Consider the following 18,193-nt stretch of genomic DNA (forward strand, 5'->3'; position numbering starts at 1 on the left):
CATAACCTGCTGCCACGCATGCGCCTCCTAAATATAACTCCAACTGTCCAGCCACTTTATAGTCGTCACGACACAGGTAACAGTGATGCGGCTTCCGCTGCCAGTCGACTCTTGACTTACAGCTCCGATCATCTTGTACTTTTGTCGCTAATCTATGCAATGCCGCCATAGTGACTTACGTCATGTCAATACTTTCTATCCCGCTCCTCGTTTACCTCGATCCCGAAGAGACGAGATTCGTCCGTTGAGCGCACGCGCGATAAGCGGTGCTGATGCTGAAGGCGGCCGCATTTGCCGAAGTAGAGTCGCGGGGTAATGGATGATGTGCGGCGAGCGCTTACAAGCGTATCTTGTGTACAGCTGTTTGTGATATGCGATCAGCCAACGAAGAACAGGTTACTAGGGCGCTTAGATTAGTATGATTCCAGAACATGGGCTGCATGGAAGCGCTCCGCGGAAGAATTCTTGACGTAACCTAAATATTCCATATGTGGTCCGAATACGAGCGAGATACGGCATCAGCTCGGCGTCTTCGGCCAGTCGTGTGCTACGCAGTTATCTGGGCGGGTGCATGCGTTGGTCAACGAAATTTTCTCCTGTAGAGCGGAAAATTGTGGTGGCAGACTTCGAAGGGATCTATCTTTTACGTACGTTGGTTGCAGGGTGCAACAATTAGCACGTGTGCAGACTTGCTGTACTCCCGACGGGTGCGTCGCCAGGTCGTAGTCCCCCATCAATCAAATTCCCTCGCCCATATACTCGCTCTGCGAGCGTATGTCTTGCACTGAGTCTGCAAGGTAGAATGCGCGGATTTTTGGTGACTGCTACAAAATCGTAGTCAGTGCTGGCGTCGCGGGTAAAAAACTTGAACGGACGAAGATCGACGGGTTCCTTGAAAGTATTAGCGGATATTCGTAAGCGGTAAGGTGCTTGTGCCATTCTCGGTGCTCCACGTCGGACGTCTGGAATATCGCGCGCCGCACGCGCTGCGTTCATCCACAATTCGTCATAGGGGCAACTCGACGGCTCAGTTGCAACGGAGAAACGAAACATCATGGCTGCGCGAATTCGGAGTCGTCCGTCATCCGTTTCTCAGTATCTGTCAAGCCAGTCCAGCAGTGGCGTCGACTCTTCCGGCGAAGCGGACGTGTGGAACAAAATATGCGAGGAGATCCGCAACCTGTCCGAGTACGCGACGATGAACGAGAGCGCGAAGTTAGCGGCGGCAAATGTTGAGAGTTCGATGCGAAGGATCACAGCGCTTGCTACTGTGTCGGATGATAGCCACATGATTGAGACGGCGACGACAATTGTTCCTGAGAATATTGATGGTCAGTGACGTGGATTCATGGCGCTGTGGGTAGAGGTGCTAATGCCACATATCTAGATGTGAAGTCATTGTTGACGGAATTGGAGCAAATGCGAGAACTATATCAAAAACAGACTGAATACGCTACAGCTGAAAAGGCGTAAGTGTTTGGGTGTTGGCATGGCTTACGGACAAGGGTTGACGGATTGCAGCATTCTCGACCAAGCTACTGAAGACGTCTCTATTCTGTCAGCACTCCGCCAGGCTACCGAGACCATGTTATCAGAAAGTAAACGAAAAAAGCGAAAAGTGGAAGACATAGCCACTGTTGATACCCCGAAGGTTTTCAAGAAGGCTCGAAGGTATGTATATAGTCTGATGGCAGTGACGCTTCCGGCATAATTTGACACTAAATAGTTCGTCCGTGGTGCCGGTTGAGATACCCGCTGTCGGATCTCAGGTGGCGTTTCGACCGAAGAAGCAAAAAGGCGCAGACGCCGAGTGGATTCAGTGCGAGATCACAAAGATCATGGGCGACGGCAGTAAAGTCAGGTGAGTCTGGCGTATTTCTTGGAATTGCACAGCTAGCCTGCGTGCTTTAACTGACTATTTCTAACCAAAAACAGATACGAAGTGCAAGACCCTGAACCGGACGAGAATAACAATCCAGGCCAGATGTACAAGGCAGGCCCGAAGGACATTATTCTCATCTCGTCGAATTCTGCGGACCTGCAGCCGTATCCCACAGGCACGCGGGTACTAGCAAGATATCCCGAGACGACTACGTTTTACAGGGCAGAAGTCATAGGCACGAAACGCGATGGAACCTGCCGGCTCAAATTTGAGGGCGAGGAGGAGGTTGGCAAGGAGACTGAGGTCGAGCGGCGGCTTGTGCTAGAGATGCCAAAGTAGTTAGTGGACACAGCTGAAACTAGCAAAGAATATCAGACGAGGGAATTGGTATGAGCGGCCATGTGATTGCGTGATGGCTGAGGATCGCTATGAGAAGCACTCTGGTTCTTTGGTCATAGCATGTACCGTTCATCAGAGGCATGTGCAAGCGAGATTGCAACAGATCTGGTTCGCGGCTGTACAGGCGGAGAAGCTGACTGCAGTTTTTATTTCCGAGGGCTCTTGGAAGATGCGCGCAGCACAGCCCCCCTCCCCTGGGATATGCCCCACTACGGTGGTGTAGAATGAAAAATTGTCAGTCGTTGTACTTGTGAGTGAGCGAGCCGATCCACAGTTCCATCAACCTGACTGAAGCACGCATGTGCTGATCAGGGTCCAGAGCGCCGCAGCGCGATAAGGAGTGTTTATATGAGCAGTGCTGCGGTGGGCAGCCGGACCAATTATTTGAGTCGGGTCCCGGGAAAGGCAGCGGTGTCCGGGCCAGCGATGAACGGTGCCCGGACGATGGAGCACTCTGCGCAACGCTGAGCAGTTGGGAGGACGGCTGTGCAAACTGCTGTGAAGCCGGACTCTGCGGCCGCCGCTTGGCGTGTGGATCTGATCCCGGCCGCAGAAATCGTTCAGCACGCAGTCGACCGCGCGCACACAGCCCCCCCCGCAAGCCCAAGCCGGCCTCGGCGACGGAAGCATTGCTGCGTGCGGTGCTTGGCTTCCGGAGGAGGGAGATGTGACGGAGCGGAGACGGGTGGGCTCAGAGGCAAAGTATCTGCGAAGTGACGGTTGTGCAGGAGGCGCTGGGGTCCCGGGACGGGGCACACTTGCACAGCCTCAGACTATGCCGCTTTGGGGATGGCCGTCTTGCCAGCATGCCCTCGGCACGCGCCCTTCACACACCTGTGCCCAAAGACGAGGATGCTGTTGGGGACAGCACCACGACCGCCTCCGCGCACCCGCCGGACGAGCTCGCCCGCGGTCACTGTTGCGGAGTGCACGACGAGTAGAGGGGCAGACGAGGACTGCGGAGGGTCTGGCAGAGCGCGGCAGGGGCAGCTTAAGCTCGGGGGCTAGGCCAGAAGAGGTAGAGCCAAAATAGTGGAGGGTCGGCGGCGCGACAGCGTGGACGAGGCCGTCGTAGTGTGGCATTCTGATACGGCGCACGCCCGCCGCCCTATATCGACCTGCCCGCCTCGCCTCCTTCGCTTCTCCGCCATCGTCGCGGCTGTGAAGACGCCCTCCTTCATAGCCACCACTTGTATATGCCGCCTGCTCTTCTACCGTGCCGCAAGCTACCTGCCGCAGCTGACTGCCCGAGCGTCCTGTCGTCATCGGCACCAACAGCTGCAAAATGTCGTCCTCTAACGCGAAGCTCCCGCCGCCTACCATACACATTGATACTACTGTACGTCATCTAACCGCGTGCTATTGCTGCGCATTGCTGCTCGTGCGTTGTCCTGACCGTCACTTATAAGCTGGCCGTCGACGATGCTTCCTCGCAGATCTCGCCCTCTGTGGAGTTCAGCCCATCCACGCCATCCACTGGCATGGACACCCAGCACCTCGCTCCCACCTCGCCTACTACCGCCTCGCGCCGCTCGTCGACCACATTCTCCACCGAGGTCTCTGTCAAGCCTCTCATCCCACCAGAAGAGCTCCTCAAGGCCGCTCTCGAAGAGGAGCCTGCTGGTCTTCTAGACGGCACGACCTTCAAGGTTTCTCCGAAGCAGCTGTCGCTGCTCAATCACAACGAGCAGCAAGCTCTCTTCATCTTCCACGATCTCGAGGGAATCGAGGGTATCAGCGCAAAACTCGAAACCAATGTCGACACCGGACTCTCCGTCGACGAGGACTTCGCCGCGCGCGAGCGGGTTTATGGCAGAAACGTTTTACCCGACAAGCGGACAAAGCCACTATGGAAGCTCATTATCATCGCTCTCTCCGACAAAATGCTAATTCTTTTGACCGTCGCTGCAATTGTCTCTTTTGCCCTCGGTCTCTACGAAACCTTGGGTACTCCGACGGAATACGATCGCGAAGGCAACCCGGAACCTAAAGTCGACTGGATTGAGGGTGTTGCTATTATGGTCGCCGTTGTGGTCGTCGTTCTCGTCGGTGCACTGAACGACTGGCAGAAGGAGCTTCAGTTTGCGAAACTCAACAAGCGCAAAGACGATCGCGAAGTTAAGGTTATTCGGTCCGGCAAGACTAGCTCGCTCTCAATCTTCGACGTGCTTCCCGGTGACGTTATGCTTCTCGAACAGGGTGACATGGTTCCTGTCGATGGTATTTTGATTCAGGGCCATCAAATTCGCTGCGACGAATCTGCGGCCACTGGTGAAACCGACGCGCTCAAGAAAGTGCCTGCTGCCGAAGTGCGCGCGACTCTCAAGAGGCTGTCGCTGACGACCACGCTCACTCCTTCTTCGCCCGAGATCTCTAAGCTGGATCCGTTCATTCTCTCTGGCTCCAAGGTTCTCGAGGGTTTTGGTACTTTCCTGGTTACGGCGGTCGGTCCGAACTCTGCCAACGGTAAGACCATGATGGATCTTCGCAGCGACGACAGTGAGGAATCGACTCCGCTTCAGGAAAAGCTTAACGTGATTGCCGAGACCATTGCAAAGTGGGGCGGTGGCGCGTCTGTTCTTCTATTCGTTATCTTGCTTCTGCGGTTCCTTGGCGAATTGCCACACAACACCGATACGTCTACCAAGAAGGGCGAGGAGTTTCTGACCTTCGTGATTACTTGCGTTACCCTCATTGCTGTCGCAGTCCCAGAGGGTCTCCCGCTTGCTGTTACACTCGCATTGGCTTTTGCTACGAAGCGAATGCTTCGAGATAACAATCTTGTTCGCGTCCTCAAGTCTTGCGAAACTATGGGCAATGCTACGACTATTTGCTCCGACAAGACAGGCACGCTCACGCAAAACAAGATGACCGTCGTTGCCGGCTCTATTGGGGCCGATACCCACTTCAAGGCCGACTTTGGAAAACTCGCATCCAAGGATTCTGACAGCTCTTCCATCTACGACCAGAGGGCGCCAAGCGATACTCAGATTCCCATTACTTCTGTTCAGAGCAGTATTTCGTCTGGCGTCAAGACTCTTCTGCTGCAGAGCATTTACATGAACACGACCGCATTCGAAGATGCCGATACTGAGGAGATTTTCGTCGGTTCCAAGACGGAGACTGCTTTGCTCAACTTTGCGCGCAGTTATCTTGCGATGGGACCGCTTCAGACAGAGCAGTCGAATATTCCTATTACGCAGCTGTTTCCGTTTGATTCTTCTAAGAAGTCCATGGGCGTTGTGATATCCTTTACCGACTCTAACGGCCGCAAGAAGTTCAGACTATTTGTGAAGGGTGCCAGTGAGATTGTTCTCGCTCATAGTACCTCATACATCAGCGATATCGCAGGGACTTCGGAGCGTGATGGTTATACAGTGAAGTTCATGCCTAGCGATGTGCGAATGTCCATGGATGCTCTTATTACGTCTTACGCCGAGAAATCGCTTCGAACTATTGGTCTGTCGTACAACGACTTTGATTTTTGGCCGCCTCCTGGAATCACTTGCAACGAGGATGATGCTACACAGGTTAAGAATTACGCAGATGTTTTTGCCAGCATGACATGGATTGGTCTTGTTGGCATCATGGACCCTCTCAGAATCGGTGTTATTGAAGCCGTTCAGGACTGCCAGCGCGCTGGCGTTGTTGTTCGAATGGTTACTGGCGATAATATTGTTACGGCAAAAGCTATCGCTACTGATTGCGGTATCTACACTGGCGGTGTTGTCATGCAGGGGCCTGACTTTCGTGCGATGGACCCTAAGGAACGCGATCTGATTATCCCCAAGCTGCAGGTGCTCGCGCGTTCGAGTCCTCAGGACAAGAGATTGCTCGTTCAGCGCTTGAAGCGCATGGGAGAGACTGTCGCTGTTACTGGCGACGGTACTAATGACGCGCCTGCTCTTACGATGGCTGATGTTGGTTTTTCCATGGGTATCGCCGGCACCGAGGTTGCTAAGGAAGCGTCCGATATTATCCTTATGGACGATAATTTCTCAAGCATCGTAAAAGCTCTGCTTTGGGGTCGTGCGGTCAACGATGCGGTCAAGAAATTTTTGCAGTTTCAGGTTACGGTCAATATTGCTGCGGTCTTGCTCACGTTTGTGTCTGCGATTCAGTCCAGTGATGGCGACTCCGTCATGACTGCCGTGCAGCTTCTCTGGGTTAACTTGATTATGGATACTTTCGCCGCGCTCGCACTTGCTACTGATCCGCCTACGCGATCGCTTCTCGACCGTCCTCCGTCACCTAGATCTGAGGGCTTGATTACCGTGACTATGTGGAAGATGATGATTGGCCAGGCTGCTTATCAGCTTGGTGCGACTTTTGTTCTTCATTTCGCTGGTGCTAAGATTTGGGGTTTCAGCGCTGACGACACGACTGGATTGCAGCAGCTTGATACTATGGTATTTAACGCTTTCGTATGGATGCAGTTTTTCAACATGTTTGTGAACCGACGACTTGATAACAAGCTGAATTTCTTCGAGGGCTTGTCACGCAACTTTTTCTTCATGGGCATTGCGGCGATCATGTGTGGCGGTCAGGTTTTGATCATGTTTGTTGGCGGCAATGCTTTCTCCATAGAGCGCATCACTGGGCCGATGTGGGCTGTCTCGCTTGTGATCGGATTTGTGTCCATTCCTGTAGGCGTGTTTTTGCGTATTTGCATTCCGGACCGGGTTGCATATGCGATTTACAAGCCCGTCGGCATCGTTTTCAGATTCATCTGGGGATACATTTCTACGTTTCTCTCGGCGATCTGGAAGGGTATCATGTTTTTCTGGCCGTTCAAGAAGGAGAAGGCGGACTCGGACGAGGAGGAGAAGATCGAGCTTCGTTCACCTGGTGGAACTGTTCTTGATAAGCAGTACCAGTGGAATGCGGGCATCGAGCAGATTCGCAACGATTTGGTGTTCCTCAAGCGTGTTCGTGGTGGGCGTGTCAACGAGCTGAAGTTCCGGAGGCCGCGACAGATGTATCAGCACTGGAAGCAGTCTATGAGCACCTTATCGCTCTTTGGCAATCGCAACGACGAATCGCGACCTGGGTCCCCGGTAACCCACAGTGCACGGCGACGCTCCGGAAGCTCGCTTGGTGCGCTTGCAATGGTTCCGTCTATTGTTGGCGGTGCGGTGGCGGGATGGTCGCCAACGGAGAGGCCTAATGAGGGTGGTCAAACCGTGACGAGCCCAGTTTCGGAGAATGGGTACTTAGCGCCACCGACTGTTAAGCGGTGAGGTGACCCCAACCTTCGAATTGTATATTATTCTATTTTTGATGCTCTCTTGTTTGTAGCTATAAAAAGATCCACGCTACACATTTTCTATTGGCGTTCCAGTCGTTTGTTCTTGCGTTCCGTTGTATGTTTAGTACAGTTAATTCTGCTGATGAGATTGCTTTCGGATATGCCCATCAAAAGTAGCTAGTAAATGACTAGCCATGGAGGTCTGCTAAACATCTAACCTGAGGATCAGGCGAAAGTCTCATGAGCCCTGTGGTCCCGCGGGGGGGGTCTTCGGATCGGGACGAACCGACAAAGTCCCAACGAGGTCAGGGATCTTGGCACCTGACCGTAGGAACCCCTAGCAGCAAGACCATGCTAACGAACTATCACTGATAGCAGGCCGCGTATCATTGTCTAAATGTTCATACAGTGTACGCGAGTCATGGTTGGCGATACAGAAGAAGCGACTGTTATTTGAACGAAAGGCAATATGAAATACAGCGCGCACACAGCGTCGACGATGCTGAGTACGCCGGCAACAGCAATCCTCGCTACGCTCCTCAGTGTCTGCGGGTCGGACGAGTTCCAGTCTCTTACATTACACGAAAAGGACGAGATCCTATACCGGTTACAGCAGTCCGCCCAGCTTATGTCCAGTAATGGCGGTCGGGGTTCACAAAATTCGCAGGCAGGCGCCATGCCGTCCCGGTCAGATCCGTGTGTCGCACTGCCGTTCGAGCTCGTCCTCAAGATATTCCAGCATCTAGGACTGCCAGACATCATGGCAGCGTCGTTAGTGTGCCGGCGCTGGCACTCTATAGCGACCGACCCGGCGGTGTGGCAGCACCTGTACCGAGCGCAAGGGTGGTCGCTCAACGAGCGGTTCGTGGCGAAGTTGGGTGCGTACCTTGAGGAGAAGGCGTGTCGGAATATGCTTGCGGTTGTTGAGAAGCTTGGACTCGAATTACCTCGCGAGGCACTGTTCACACGGAACTCGGAGCGGAGCAAGGAGTGGGCAGAACTAGAGGCTATCGGGCGGAAGTTCAAGTATCCGGTCGTGGCATCCTACCTCGCATTCGAGACGCAGCAAAAGTACAACTCGACCGTGACTGCACCGGCTCGCTGGCGGTACTGTATAAATTGGCAATACCTCTACCAAAAGCGCGCGGAACTAGAAAAGCAGTGGGAGCGAGGATATAACTGGACGACATTCTATCCGTCAATCAGCGCGACACTAGTCACCGCAGCTCAGGTTCGACAGATTGAACGAGACGCGGCGATTCAACATCATCAGCAGCAGCTATATGCACACCTGACGTTGAACGCACAAGCGCACTTGCACAATAACAACGAGGTGCCTGGTGATGCTGTAGCGACGGCGGCAACAGCAGCTGCAGCTGCTGGCGCTACCGTCGTTGCACAAATTCCTCAGCAAGTTGTCGGCGGAGTGGGTCCCACTATGCTTCCCGCAGTCGGACTATGGATGCCGGGTGCGGACCAGATGCCAATGGCGCCAATGTTCATATACGCGGTACAGTTCGATAAAAATTACATTGTCTCTGGCTCGAAAGACACAAGCATCAAGATATGGGATTTGAAGCGGTCATCGCTAATTGCAACATTACATGGTCACAAAGCTAGCGTGTTGTGCTTGCAGTTCAATGCCGAGGAAAACATAATCGTGTCGGGGGACCTGGACGGGAAGATGATTATTTGGGACATGAAAGAACTGAAATACGTATCCATCATTCTCGCAAACCTGGGTGGTGTGATGGATATTGCTTTCAACTCGAATTACATTGTGTCCGCAGGCCGTGATAAAGTTGCACACTTATGGAGTCGCGAGTCGCCGCATCTACGGATCCGAACGCTGCGTGGCCACCATGGCGCAATCAATTGTCTCAAACTCCACGGCGACTCCGTGATCACAGGCTCGGCGGATAAGTCGGTAAAGCTGTGGGATCTGAACACGGGCGAATGCTTGCGCACCTTCACAGAGCACACGCGCGGCGTCGCAACTGTCGGATTTGACGGCCACACGATCGTCTCTGGCGGCTCTGGACGATGCATTCACTTTTACAACGTCACAACAGGTGAGGTGCAGTACATAGAGGATGCACATGCGGAGATTATTCGCACGCTGCAGTACAACTCCCGCCGCCTCGTCACCGGTTCGCACGACGGCACGATCAAGTGCTGGGAGCCGTCAGTAGATAGCGGCTGGTCCGCAAAGTTTGTTGTCACCCTGGCGCCGTATCTGCCACCGCATCTGCGGACATCGCATGTTTTTAATCTACAGTTTGATCATCGGCGGATATTGGCGTCGGTGGGACACAACACGATCATTTGTATAGACATGGGGAAGGCCATCGAGGGCATGGATTTACTGGATGATATATATGATAGTTCATTATAAAATCGCCGTATATTGGACCGCGGAGACTTGTATTGGATTATATCTGTTATACACCCTGAGTATACGATATTTGTCACAACAGAGACCTAATTGATATAACTATATATACTACTCTCAAGCTCATCTCTCTCAACTCAATATGGTTTTTGATGGCTTGACCGTCTTCGGCTTATCATCCTCTGCCGACTTTAATTTCTTCTTCGCAGAGGGCACAGACTTCGGATGTAGATTATAGAACTTCCAGTTCCCAAGGTAATTCCCCTTGAATGACTTTGCCGAGCCACGCAGCTTTTCCACACGTGCGGCCTTTTCTCGCAACGCAAACCGTCGCTTTTTGTTGGGATTCGCTTTGCGCTTTTTGGCGAGAACAGGAGTGGAGATATTAATGACCCGCCACGGCATCTGCATGCCAGGCCATGGCATCATGGATTGTGCAATGATGTCGGCGCCGCTGATGGCACAGGATTGGGTTTTGTGAAGTCTGGTTTCGTCGCTGTTCTGCGGTTAGTGCCTAGGAGTCGCGTCGAAAGAGAAGGTGAATTTGCTAACCTGTCGTCGACAAAGTAATATGAATCCGGACGCTTGTTGATAACTACTTTCGGAGCTTGCGGAATACCGTCGTCGAGCGCAAGAATGGACTTCGCAGGTTCCCGGGGGAGTTCGATGACAGACGGTCCGGTTGAGGAGGAAAATAGACTAAATTCAAACATCTCTATAGAAAATTAGCTGGTCAGTGAACGCAGCTCACTAATGTAGTCTCTGTCAAGTGACTTACGTGGTTCGTTGGCAGCAGCGGTAACATCCTCTGCCAGAGGGATAGTCGACGGTTCCAGGAATTTTAAGTCTGGGACTAACGACGACTTGGACGAGCTCACTTTCCGTCGCTTCTTGTGCCGTGGTAATGATGGGATGTCAGCTTTCTGTCTCTGTTCCTCCTCGTTGATATTGTGGGGTTGCTCAGATGCATCGCGACTGTCCGAATATAAACTGGAGCGAGAGATTCTTCAGATCACTTAGACTAGGCAATCGCGAGAGGTGCGGGGAAGCTCACATTTCGGTCTCAATAATACTAGTCGGGGCACGACTGACCCGTGACCATGAAGACATTCTATCTTTAGGCTCCTTGCGGAGGATCGTGAATAGTTGCGATGATGCGCCCGGCGTTAGATATTCGCTAGGGAAGACCTTTAAACCTTAAAAATCTTTGCTGCTGACTACATTACAATAATGATCGAGTCGCAGCAACAGAAGTAGGTTCTGCTGAAAGAGCGACACATGAGTATACGGCATCTAAATGCAAACGGACGACGGAGACGGCGCGACAATTGAAGAAGATGAGAGCACGATGCCACCATCGCCCAGATGCAAGACTTCGTTGATCTCGATTATCGGCACCACTGGTGTTGGCAAGTCCAAGGTATCTTCTTGTCCCCTCTCATTGAGACGACTTAAACTGACGATCTCAGCTGAGTATTTCTCTATGCCGGGCACTAAATGGAGAAGTTATCAACGGTGACTCAATGCAAGTCTACCGCGGCCTCGACACCATGACCAACAAGCACCCTCTTGTCGAGCGCATGGGGATTGAACACCACTTACTCGGCCACATTACCGATCGCTCTGCACAATACACAGTCAAGCAATTTGAATCTGAGGCCACATTTGCAGTGGCGGATATCACTAACCGCGGAAAATGTCCGGTCGTCGTCGGCGGCACTCATTACTATATCCAGAGTTTTCTGTTTGACGGGATGACGGTCGGTGGCAGCGAGGATTCGCAGTTTGAAAAGAGACTTACGGAGGAAGACAAGGAGTTTATCAAGGCTGCTGAGACACGAGATTTATTTGATCGGCTCAAGTTTCTGGACCCAGTGTTGGCGGAGAAATTTCACCCGCGTGACCGTCGCAAGATCACGACCGCACTTAGCATTTGCATGGCCACAGGACGCAGGGCGAGCGATATATACAGCGAACAACGACAACAAAAGCAAATTAATGACAATGCACGCTACCGCACGCTCATATTCTGGCTATACTGCGCTCCCGACGTACTCGACGTGCGCCTGGACAAGCGCGTTGACGACATGGTTAAGCACGGCGATCTACTCTCGGAGGTAAAAGAAATGAGTGATCTCTACGAGTCAATTGACCCAGCACCAAGCACAGAGATGGGAATTTGGCAAGTTATTGGGTTCAAAGAGTTTTTATCATATATCCATTCGAAAGACGCTATTGACCGCAATTCAGGTCTCGAGGAAATGAAGCGTGCAACGAGAAAATACGCTGACACACAAGTGCGCTGGATCCGAAAGAAACTCCTGGATGCAGTAGCAGAAGCACCAGAAAGTGTCACACTAGTACTGCTCGATGCTACCGACTTGGAAAAGTGGGACGACGCAGTCGACGCGCCTGCAATTGCGATCGCGCGCGACTTTCTCCGGGGCACCAGTCCTCTCACAACTGACCGCCGTGCACCAGCAGGTCTTGCACACTTGATCGAACCCGTCGCTGCGTCAACAAATCGACTGAAACAGAACCCTGCAGAGTGGAAACACTATGAATGCGCAATGTGCGCTAATGACGACGGCGAGAGTTTTGTGTGTATCGGAGAGGCGAGCTGGAAAGCGCATGTACAAGGAAGGAGGCATCGGCAAAAGCTGAAACGCATGCGCGAGCGTGAGACGTACGAACGGTGGAAGGCGACGCAAACGGAGAAGGCGGACCACGAAGAAGGCATCTTTAGAGATGTTCACCGTTAAGGTATTGTTGGTTCTATTTTACGGTACAATATAGTTATATTGCATAACATGTCCGTACCGCAGCTGTCGAGGTAAGATCATGTCTTGGCGGTAGCAGCCAAGCCTGCTCGACTTTGAAGCTCCGGGCGACTCCTATCTGGAGACTCTTGAGTGATATGTAAGAACATGATCCATCTCTGTTCTATGAATGTCCTGCTCGGCCCTGCATCTTGTACCATGACTGTGTGAAAATAAAATCATTGCTTGATATCTTTCTTGGTACGTCGGCGTTTCAATGCCGGTGGCTGTGTAGTTGTGGGACTGGTATTCCTTCGTGAGGATGGGGAGGCTGAGTACGACGCAATGCCCGCGCCAGCTTTCGCCGCTGCAACGCTGCTCGCCGTGACAGCAGCAGGAATAACAGGGGCGGCATCAAGATACTCCTGGCTATTATCAAACATCAACGCGTTCCCAAGCGCGCGCCCCATCATTTGCTCCTGCGCGTGCTGTTGCACCTGATCATCGTCCTCTTGCGTAATCGGTGCGTATGAATACCCCAACGACGGCGAAAATTTTGGCAATTTATCTGCTGCCAATACAAGCGCGTCCCGCAAATTTCTCGTGCCGGCAAGCAGCCGCGAGGATATCACCGCGTACACCGACGGCGCCATGTAGATATTTTCGTTGATCACAAAGTACGTCGCCAGCGGCACGACTTCAGTCGGCGAAAGTCGATCTTGCTTGCGGATTACCCATAGAGCGGCAGCAGGGTTAGAGGTCACGATGACGAATTCGATACCCCGCATGGATTCGAGCGCGCGACTTACGTCTTGTGGTTGCATCATCGGCGCGTTGAACTGGTATTGCATCTTCAGTACCTGATTATTGCTCGATCGGTCGTAAAATGGAGATTGCGCAAAATACTCCAGTACTGGATCTTGGTTAGCTATGTCCTAATGAAGGATGCCCTCGTGAGAGCTTACCAGTATCCGAGCGTAGCCCATACATCGCCAGCCATTCCGGCGCACGCCACTGTAGCTCGTCCAGAGCTGGCTGCTTCTGTTGATCTGTCATGCTTCAAGTGCTTCGTCTAAGTCATAGTTGTCCGGGAAACTAGCGACGTCGCAGTAAATAGAGAGCGCTAGGTGCATGCGCCGATCTGCTACTTCTTGACGTTGAAGATTGGTGAGGCTCAGCGGCGTTCTGGGGACGAACTTCGACAGTGCGCAATGATTGACGAAAACGCGTCACATCGGTAACATCTTTCATTCCCATCTAATTAGACTCCTACTCTATATCGTGCCGTAACCTGCATCTCGGCTGCTGCAATCGCCCGGTGCCCTGCAGATTGAAACTCTTTAGAGTCGAAAGGACGATGGAGCTGTGTTGATGGATTGTCGCTGGCTAAAATACACTAGACGCGGTTGCTTCTGATCAAGGTTGATTACGAAGTTTGAAATAGAGCAAGACTAGTTATAATAAGACAACTATTGAACAATAGCATCATTCCAAATCTTCAGCGCACCACATGATCTTAATTTTTGTCCATTTCAATAGTCCTAAAAGATAGGGATGAACGAGATCTATTTCTTCGTCTGGTGTGGGACTCGGCGTACGTGCCATTAATTTCTAAAGACTCTAGGAGCTCCAGTGCCCATGCCGCACCATATCCCCACCACGGGATGCCAAACCTGAACCGGCTAGAATGAGATGTTGGAAGGTAACGCAGGAAGCTATGGCACCTGCTAGCGCGTTCGCTCGAATTACTAGACAGCGCACGAAGGCAGATATTCCTCCTCACCAGGTGCTTCAAGGAGACACAAAAACTTCACGAGATACAGTACGCTTTTCACTTTTACCCGAACCTCTGTACGCGATCAGGCACTCGGGATCCATCTGATTGTGGGCGTACATGAAGACCGATGCCCGTAGGTGGGGATAGAAACGTATCAGGAGTACATGATATCTGAACTGCTGAAGTATACCAGCAAATCGAGCTCAACTAGCCCCACTGACTCTGGTAACTTACCATGACAATAGAAACGCCACTGCTGTCGCCGTTGAACTTTCCAATAGTCGAAATCGGTTCGGTGTCGTAACTTGCTATGGTTGACCATCAGCTGGAGGAGTTCTGGACAAAGACGCTGTAGAACTAGCTGTCTTGGCTCGGTAAATCGAGCAAGATACCGATCTCTCGGTGATGTTAGAGCGCGAAAATAATCTGCAACATAATTGCTGCCGCACCGCTTAAGTTAACCCATAGATCGGCGCACTTCGACCAGCCGATCAATTCCGTAGATTGCAACTCGCAAGCCACTCTGGCGCCATAAATCACTGCAAATTGTCCAGCACTAACGCTTCACTTGATCCAACAGGGTCCACACTCCTTTTCTGTATTATAATCTTCCGCAGGAACGTGCGACGAGCGCTGATCGCTGCTCTGTGATCAGGACCGGTGATGCTGAACCGAGGTTGTTTCGACTTGCGTTCAGCGCAACTATCTGCTACCTCAAAATCCAACACAGCTCCAAGTTCCCTGTCAGTCTTTCATAGCTATTTCTTATACTACAGCATGATGGGACAGATATTTTCGCAAACAAAGTCGTAGTTCAGCCAGCTAGAACATCAAAACTTCACCAGCTCAGATCAAGCGGACACAAGTAGTGCCAGATTACGTCGCTCACTCTGTCACACCTTAGCCAGACCCGCGCAACGTTGTCATAATCTCGCCATTCCTAAGTGACGTGTTCACGGTTTTCACATTCGCAAAACTGGAGCGATTGGTATCAGTCGCAGGTGCTGTGCTCGTGGTAGTCTTAGTTGGTGTGGTTGCCGTGGTCCTCCTTGTAATTGTGGCCGGCGCGCCAGTAGTAGCCGACGTGACCGCTGTTGGGGTGCGAGCAATGGCGGACGTAGACTTCTCGTTAAAGCTCACACCGGTGCCGGGCTTCGTCAACGTCAGATTGAAAACAGGGGACATCCACTTGTCGCCTTCAGATGCTAGCGCCTTGTACTTTGATGCTTTCGTGCTCGTGACGGACTGCGGAAACACAACCTTGGGAAACATCGAGTTTTCCTTGATCAGAGTCACGTTTGTTGTCGCAGGCGACTTGCGTTTCCGCTCCGCATTCTTCTCCTTGATCTGCTTCATCTCCGACTTTGCCGCTTGAGAGTACAAACCAAAGGTTGACGGCTTCTCCTCTGCGTCGGCAGAATCATCTTCGAGTGCCTTCTTGCGAAGATTAATGCGGTACATAGTTTCGTCCAGATCGTTGAACACCTGGCGGATCTGCTTCTGCAGCACGAGTTTCATCGCAGACTTCATCAGCGAAATGAGCAGTGGCTTGAAAATCGAAAACAAAATGCGATATCGCGAGCGTTTCAGCTTGAGATCAAACGACGCGATAGTGACAGTCACGTCGTCCACCTGGAAATACTTGTTGCTGCCGCTCAACTCGGTTGCGGCGGAAAGCTGCACGGTGAACGACAGTCCACTCCGGCCCAAGAAGATGTCGACGAGTCCAATATCCCGGGGTTGCCACATTCCAGTCTTTTTGTAGAGGTAGTAATTCACATCCCGCATGTCGCATTGAATGCCCGAGAACCGGAGCATAAACGAATTGCGCTTGAATGTCGACTTCTGGCTCATCCAGCGCATGAAGGAATGGTTACGGACCTCGATCAAGTTCGGCAATAAATTCGCAGACTGCAGCACGAGATTCTCGATTACGACGTCGATCTGGCGATCAGAGTATTCGATGCGTGGAAGAGGTAGATAGTGAATCGTCTCTACCAGCTCCGGAAGAACGACATTCCCAATATCTTTAATCAGATTCGACTTGAACACAAGATTTCCCTTCTTGTCGGTGCCGATCTGAGAAGCAAGCTCCTTCGCCTCGCTCGCAAACTTCTGATTCCAAGGGTCTGACTCGAATCCGTCGACAACGGTGGAAATCTCGTCCGAGAAACGATCGGCGTAGCCTCTATATTTTGTGGTAAACAAATCCTTTCCACGATCGCTGAGTAGTGTGTAATCTTCCGTTGCCTTCGCCGCGGTCATATATCCCTTATGCTTCAGACACTTGCGCAGGTACGAGTCGACGTCGTGGAACCAGCTTTTCAGCGCGTTGTCGTTTTCGATTGCACGATAGATATCATCAACGGCGCTAAACACACCGGCCAAGGAAGTGTCATTCGCAAGTCGCTCAATTAATAGCCGAAGATTGCTCTGCGCAGCTTTGAAGTGGCCGCTTTCTGCAAACTTCTGCGACGCGTCCTTGGTCTTGTCGTCCGTCGACACGCGCTGCAAGTATCCGGAATAAGTCTCGACAAGGTCGAGCAACGAGTCGATAGCGCTTTGATAGTCCGGATGACTTTGGATGCTGACAACAACGCGCTTGAGGCGCTCGATGATCTGCTCACGTCGCTCCGGTGGCACTTTCTTGGAAAGATAATCCTTGGTGTCGCTCTTGAACCGATCGATTTGCGCCTGATCACCATCGCTGAGGCCATTTTTCATGTAATCTTCTCTCTTGGCTCGCAGAGAGTTCCCAACATCGCTGGCTTGTTGCTTAAATTCGTCCTTGTTCTGAGCCCACTCCTCGCCCGGCATGACGGGGTTATCGATCTGCGCCAGCTCGTCTTGGTCAGGCTTGATCTGTCCGACAGCCTTCGCGCCAACGTCGCCGACGATGTCGCGCATCAACACGACAGCGTCGCTTAGCAACTTGCGAAACTCACCGTTTGTAATAATCAGCAACCCCAGGTCTTTCAACCCGTCGACTGCCGCACCATGATCAATCAACGTCGCATCATCTGGCGGTACCATACGACCATTGTGCAGCCCGTTGTTCTCCTCGGCCGCGAGCGACGAGTGCCACAAGAACTCTTGCAACAAGTTACCCTTGTTCTTAGACACAAGAAGCGAGCGCGAGCATTCAATGAGTCTGACAACATTTCTCAAAACAGCCTGACTATCGGCAGACAGTTGCTTGTTCGCGGCGGCTGAGGTATTCATAATATCCGACTTGAGCAGCTTTCCAAGCGCGATATCAAGCTGCCCATTCGTCGGCATCTTTCCGAGCTTGAATGCTGTGATAGTTAGTATATTCATATAGCAATTTAGAAGCAAGCGGCTTAACCTTCAATCATGCCGTAGCCATGTAGCGCTCTGTCGATATCCGTGTCGCGCCTCAGGGGATCAGTGGATTTCGTCACAGTAGGAGCCATGTTTGTAAATAAACTGTGGGTATCACACGTTTGTTGGAGATATGAGAAGAAGGTATGGGAATGCGGATATATATATTTGCAGAAAGCGAACAGGATATGACATAACCGATCACCACGACAAGAGCGCAGCGCCGAGCACGCGTCGATCAATGACCGGCACACATCGCGAGGGACGTGCCCAGGCGAGAATCAGGCTCTCGCACGAAGCTAAACAAAGAATACGAAAAGAATCTTCTTCGCTCCGATCGCGGTACCGAGAATCGACGGCGATGAGCTTGGAGCTGCTGGTTTGGGAGGTGGAG

The 18,193-nt window shown here is 52.0% G+C and overlaps 7 protein-coding genes across 7 annotated transcripts; 4 read left to right on the forward strand and 3 right to left on the reverse strand.

Annotated features, from left to right (window-relative positions):
* The first annotated feature begins 881 nt into the window (after positions 1-881).
* Positions 882-2,523, forward strand: V1518DRAFT_409828 (SGF29 tudor-like domain-containing protein). The gene is made up of 5 exons (XM_066902448.1): positions 882-1,331; positions 1,388-1,469; positions 1,522-1,671; positions 1,727-1,861; positions 1,936-2,523. Exons 1-5 carry the CDS (start codon positions 1,055-1,057, stop codon positions 2,219-2,221), a joined length of 930 nt encoding a protein of 309 aa, XP_066762282.1. The 5' UTR covers positions 882-1,054; the 3' UTR covers positions 2,222-2,523.
* Positions 2,524-3,357: 834 nt separating this feature from the next.
* Positions 3,358-7,849, forward strand: V1518DRAFT_409830 (uncharacterized protein). The gene is made up of 2 exons (XM_066902449.1): positions 3,358-3,620; positions 3,691-7,849. Exons 1-2 carry the CDS (start codon positions 3,567-3,569, stop codon positions 7,519-7,521), a joined length of 3,885 nt encoding a protein of 1,294 aa, XP_066762283.1. The 5' UTR covers positions 3,358-3,566; the 3' UTR covers positions 7,522-7,849.
* V1518DRAFT_409832 (WD40-repeat-containing domain protein) lies at positions 7,850-10,047 on the forward strand. The gene has a single exon (XM_066902450.1). The coding sequence runs from the start codon at positions 7,999-8,001 to the stop codon at positions 9,922-9,924; it is 1,926 nt and encodes a 641-aa protein (XP_066762284.1). The 5' UTR covers positions 7,850-7,998; the 3' UTR covers positions 9,925-10,047.
* Positions 10,048-10,053: 6 nt separating this feature from the next.
* Positions 10,054-10,634, reverse strand: V1518DRAFT_436382 (uncharacterized protein; the record flags this gene model as incomplete). Its single annotated transcript, XM_066906291.1, has 2 exons — positions 10,054-10,417; positions 10,474-10,634. 2 exons carry the CDS (start codon positions 10,632-10,634, stop codon positions 10,054-10,056), a joined length of 525 nt encoding a protein of 174 aa, XP_066762285.1.
* A 635-nt stretch (positions 10,635-11,269) lies between these two features.
* V1518DRAFT_424852 (IPP transferase-domain-containing protein) lies at positions 11,270-12,683 on the forward strand (the record flags this gene model as incomplete). Its single annotated transcript, XM_066905886.1, has 2 exons — positions 11,270-11,341; positions 11,391-12,683. 2 exons carry the CDS (start codon positions 11,270-11,272, stop codon positions 12,681-12,683), a joined length of 1,365 nt encoding a protein of 454 aa, XP_066762286.1.
* A 236-nt stretch (positions 12,684-12,919) lies between these two features.
* On the reverse strand, positions 12,920-13,736 carry V1518DRAFT_369475 (MED6 mediator subfamily complex component-domain-containing protein; the record flags this gene model as incomplete). The annotated part of the gene is made up of 2 exons (XM_066901275.1): positions 12,920-13,593; positions 13,646-13,736. The coding sequence occupies 2 exons, from the start codon at positions 13,734-13,736 to the stop codon at positions 12,920-12,922; spliced, it is 765 nt and encodes a 254-aa protein (XP_066762287.1).
* Positions 13,737-15,357: 1,621 nt separating this feature from the next.
* V1518DRAFT_403235 (uncharacterized protein) lies at positions 15,358-17,891 on the reverse strand (the record flags this gene model as incomplete). Its single annotated transcript, XM_066901864.1, has 2 exons — positions 15,358-17,753; positions 17,804-17,891. 2 exons carry the CDS (start codon positions 17,889-17,891, stop codon positions 15,358-15,360), a joined length of 2,484 nt encoding a protein of 827 aa, XP_066762288.1.
* Positions 17,892-18,193: the final 302 nt, after the last annotated feature.

Source organism: Limtongia smithiae (genome assembly GCF_038497785.1).
Source record: "Limtongia smithiae strain NRRL Y-17922 unplaced genomic scaffold V1518scaffold_1, whole genome shotgun sequence".
Taxonomy (NCBI): domain Eukaryota; kingdom Fungi; phylum Ascomycota; class Lipomycetes; order Lipomycetales; family Lipomycetaceae; genus Limtongia; species Limtongia smithiae.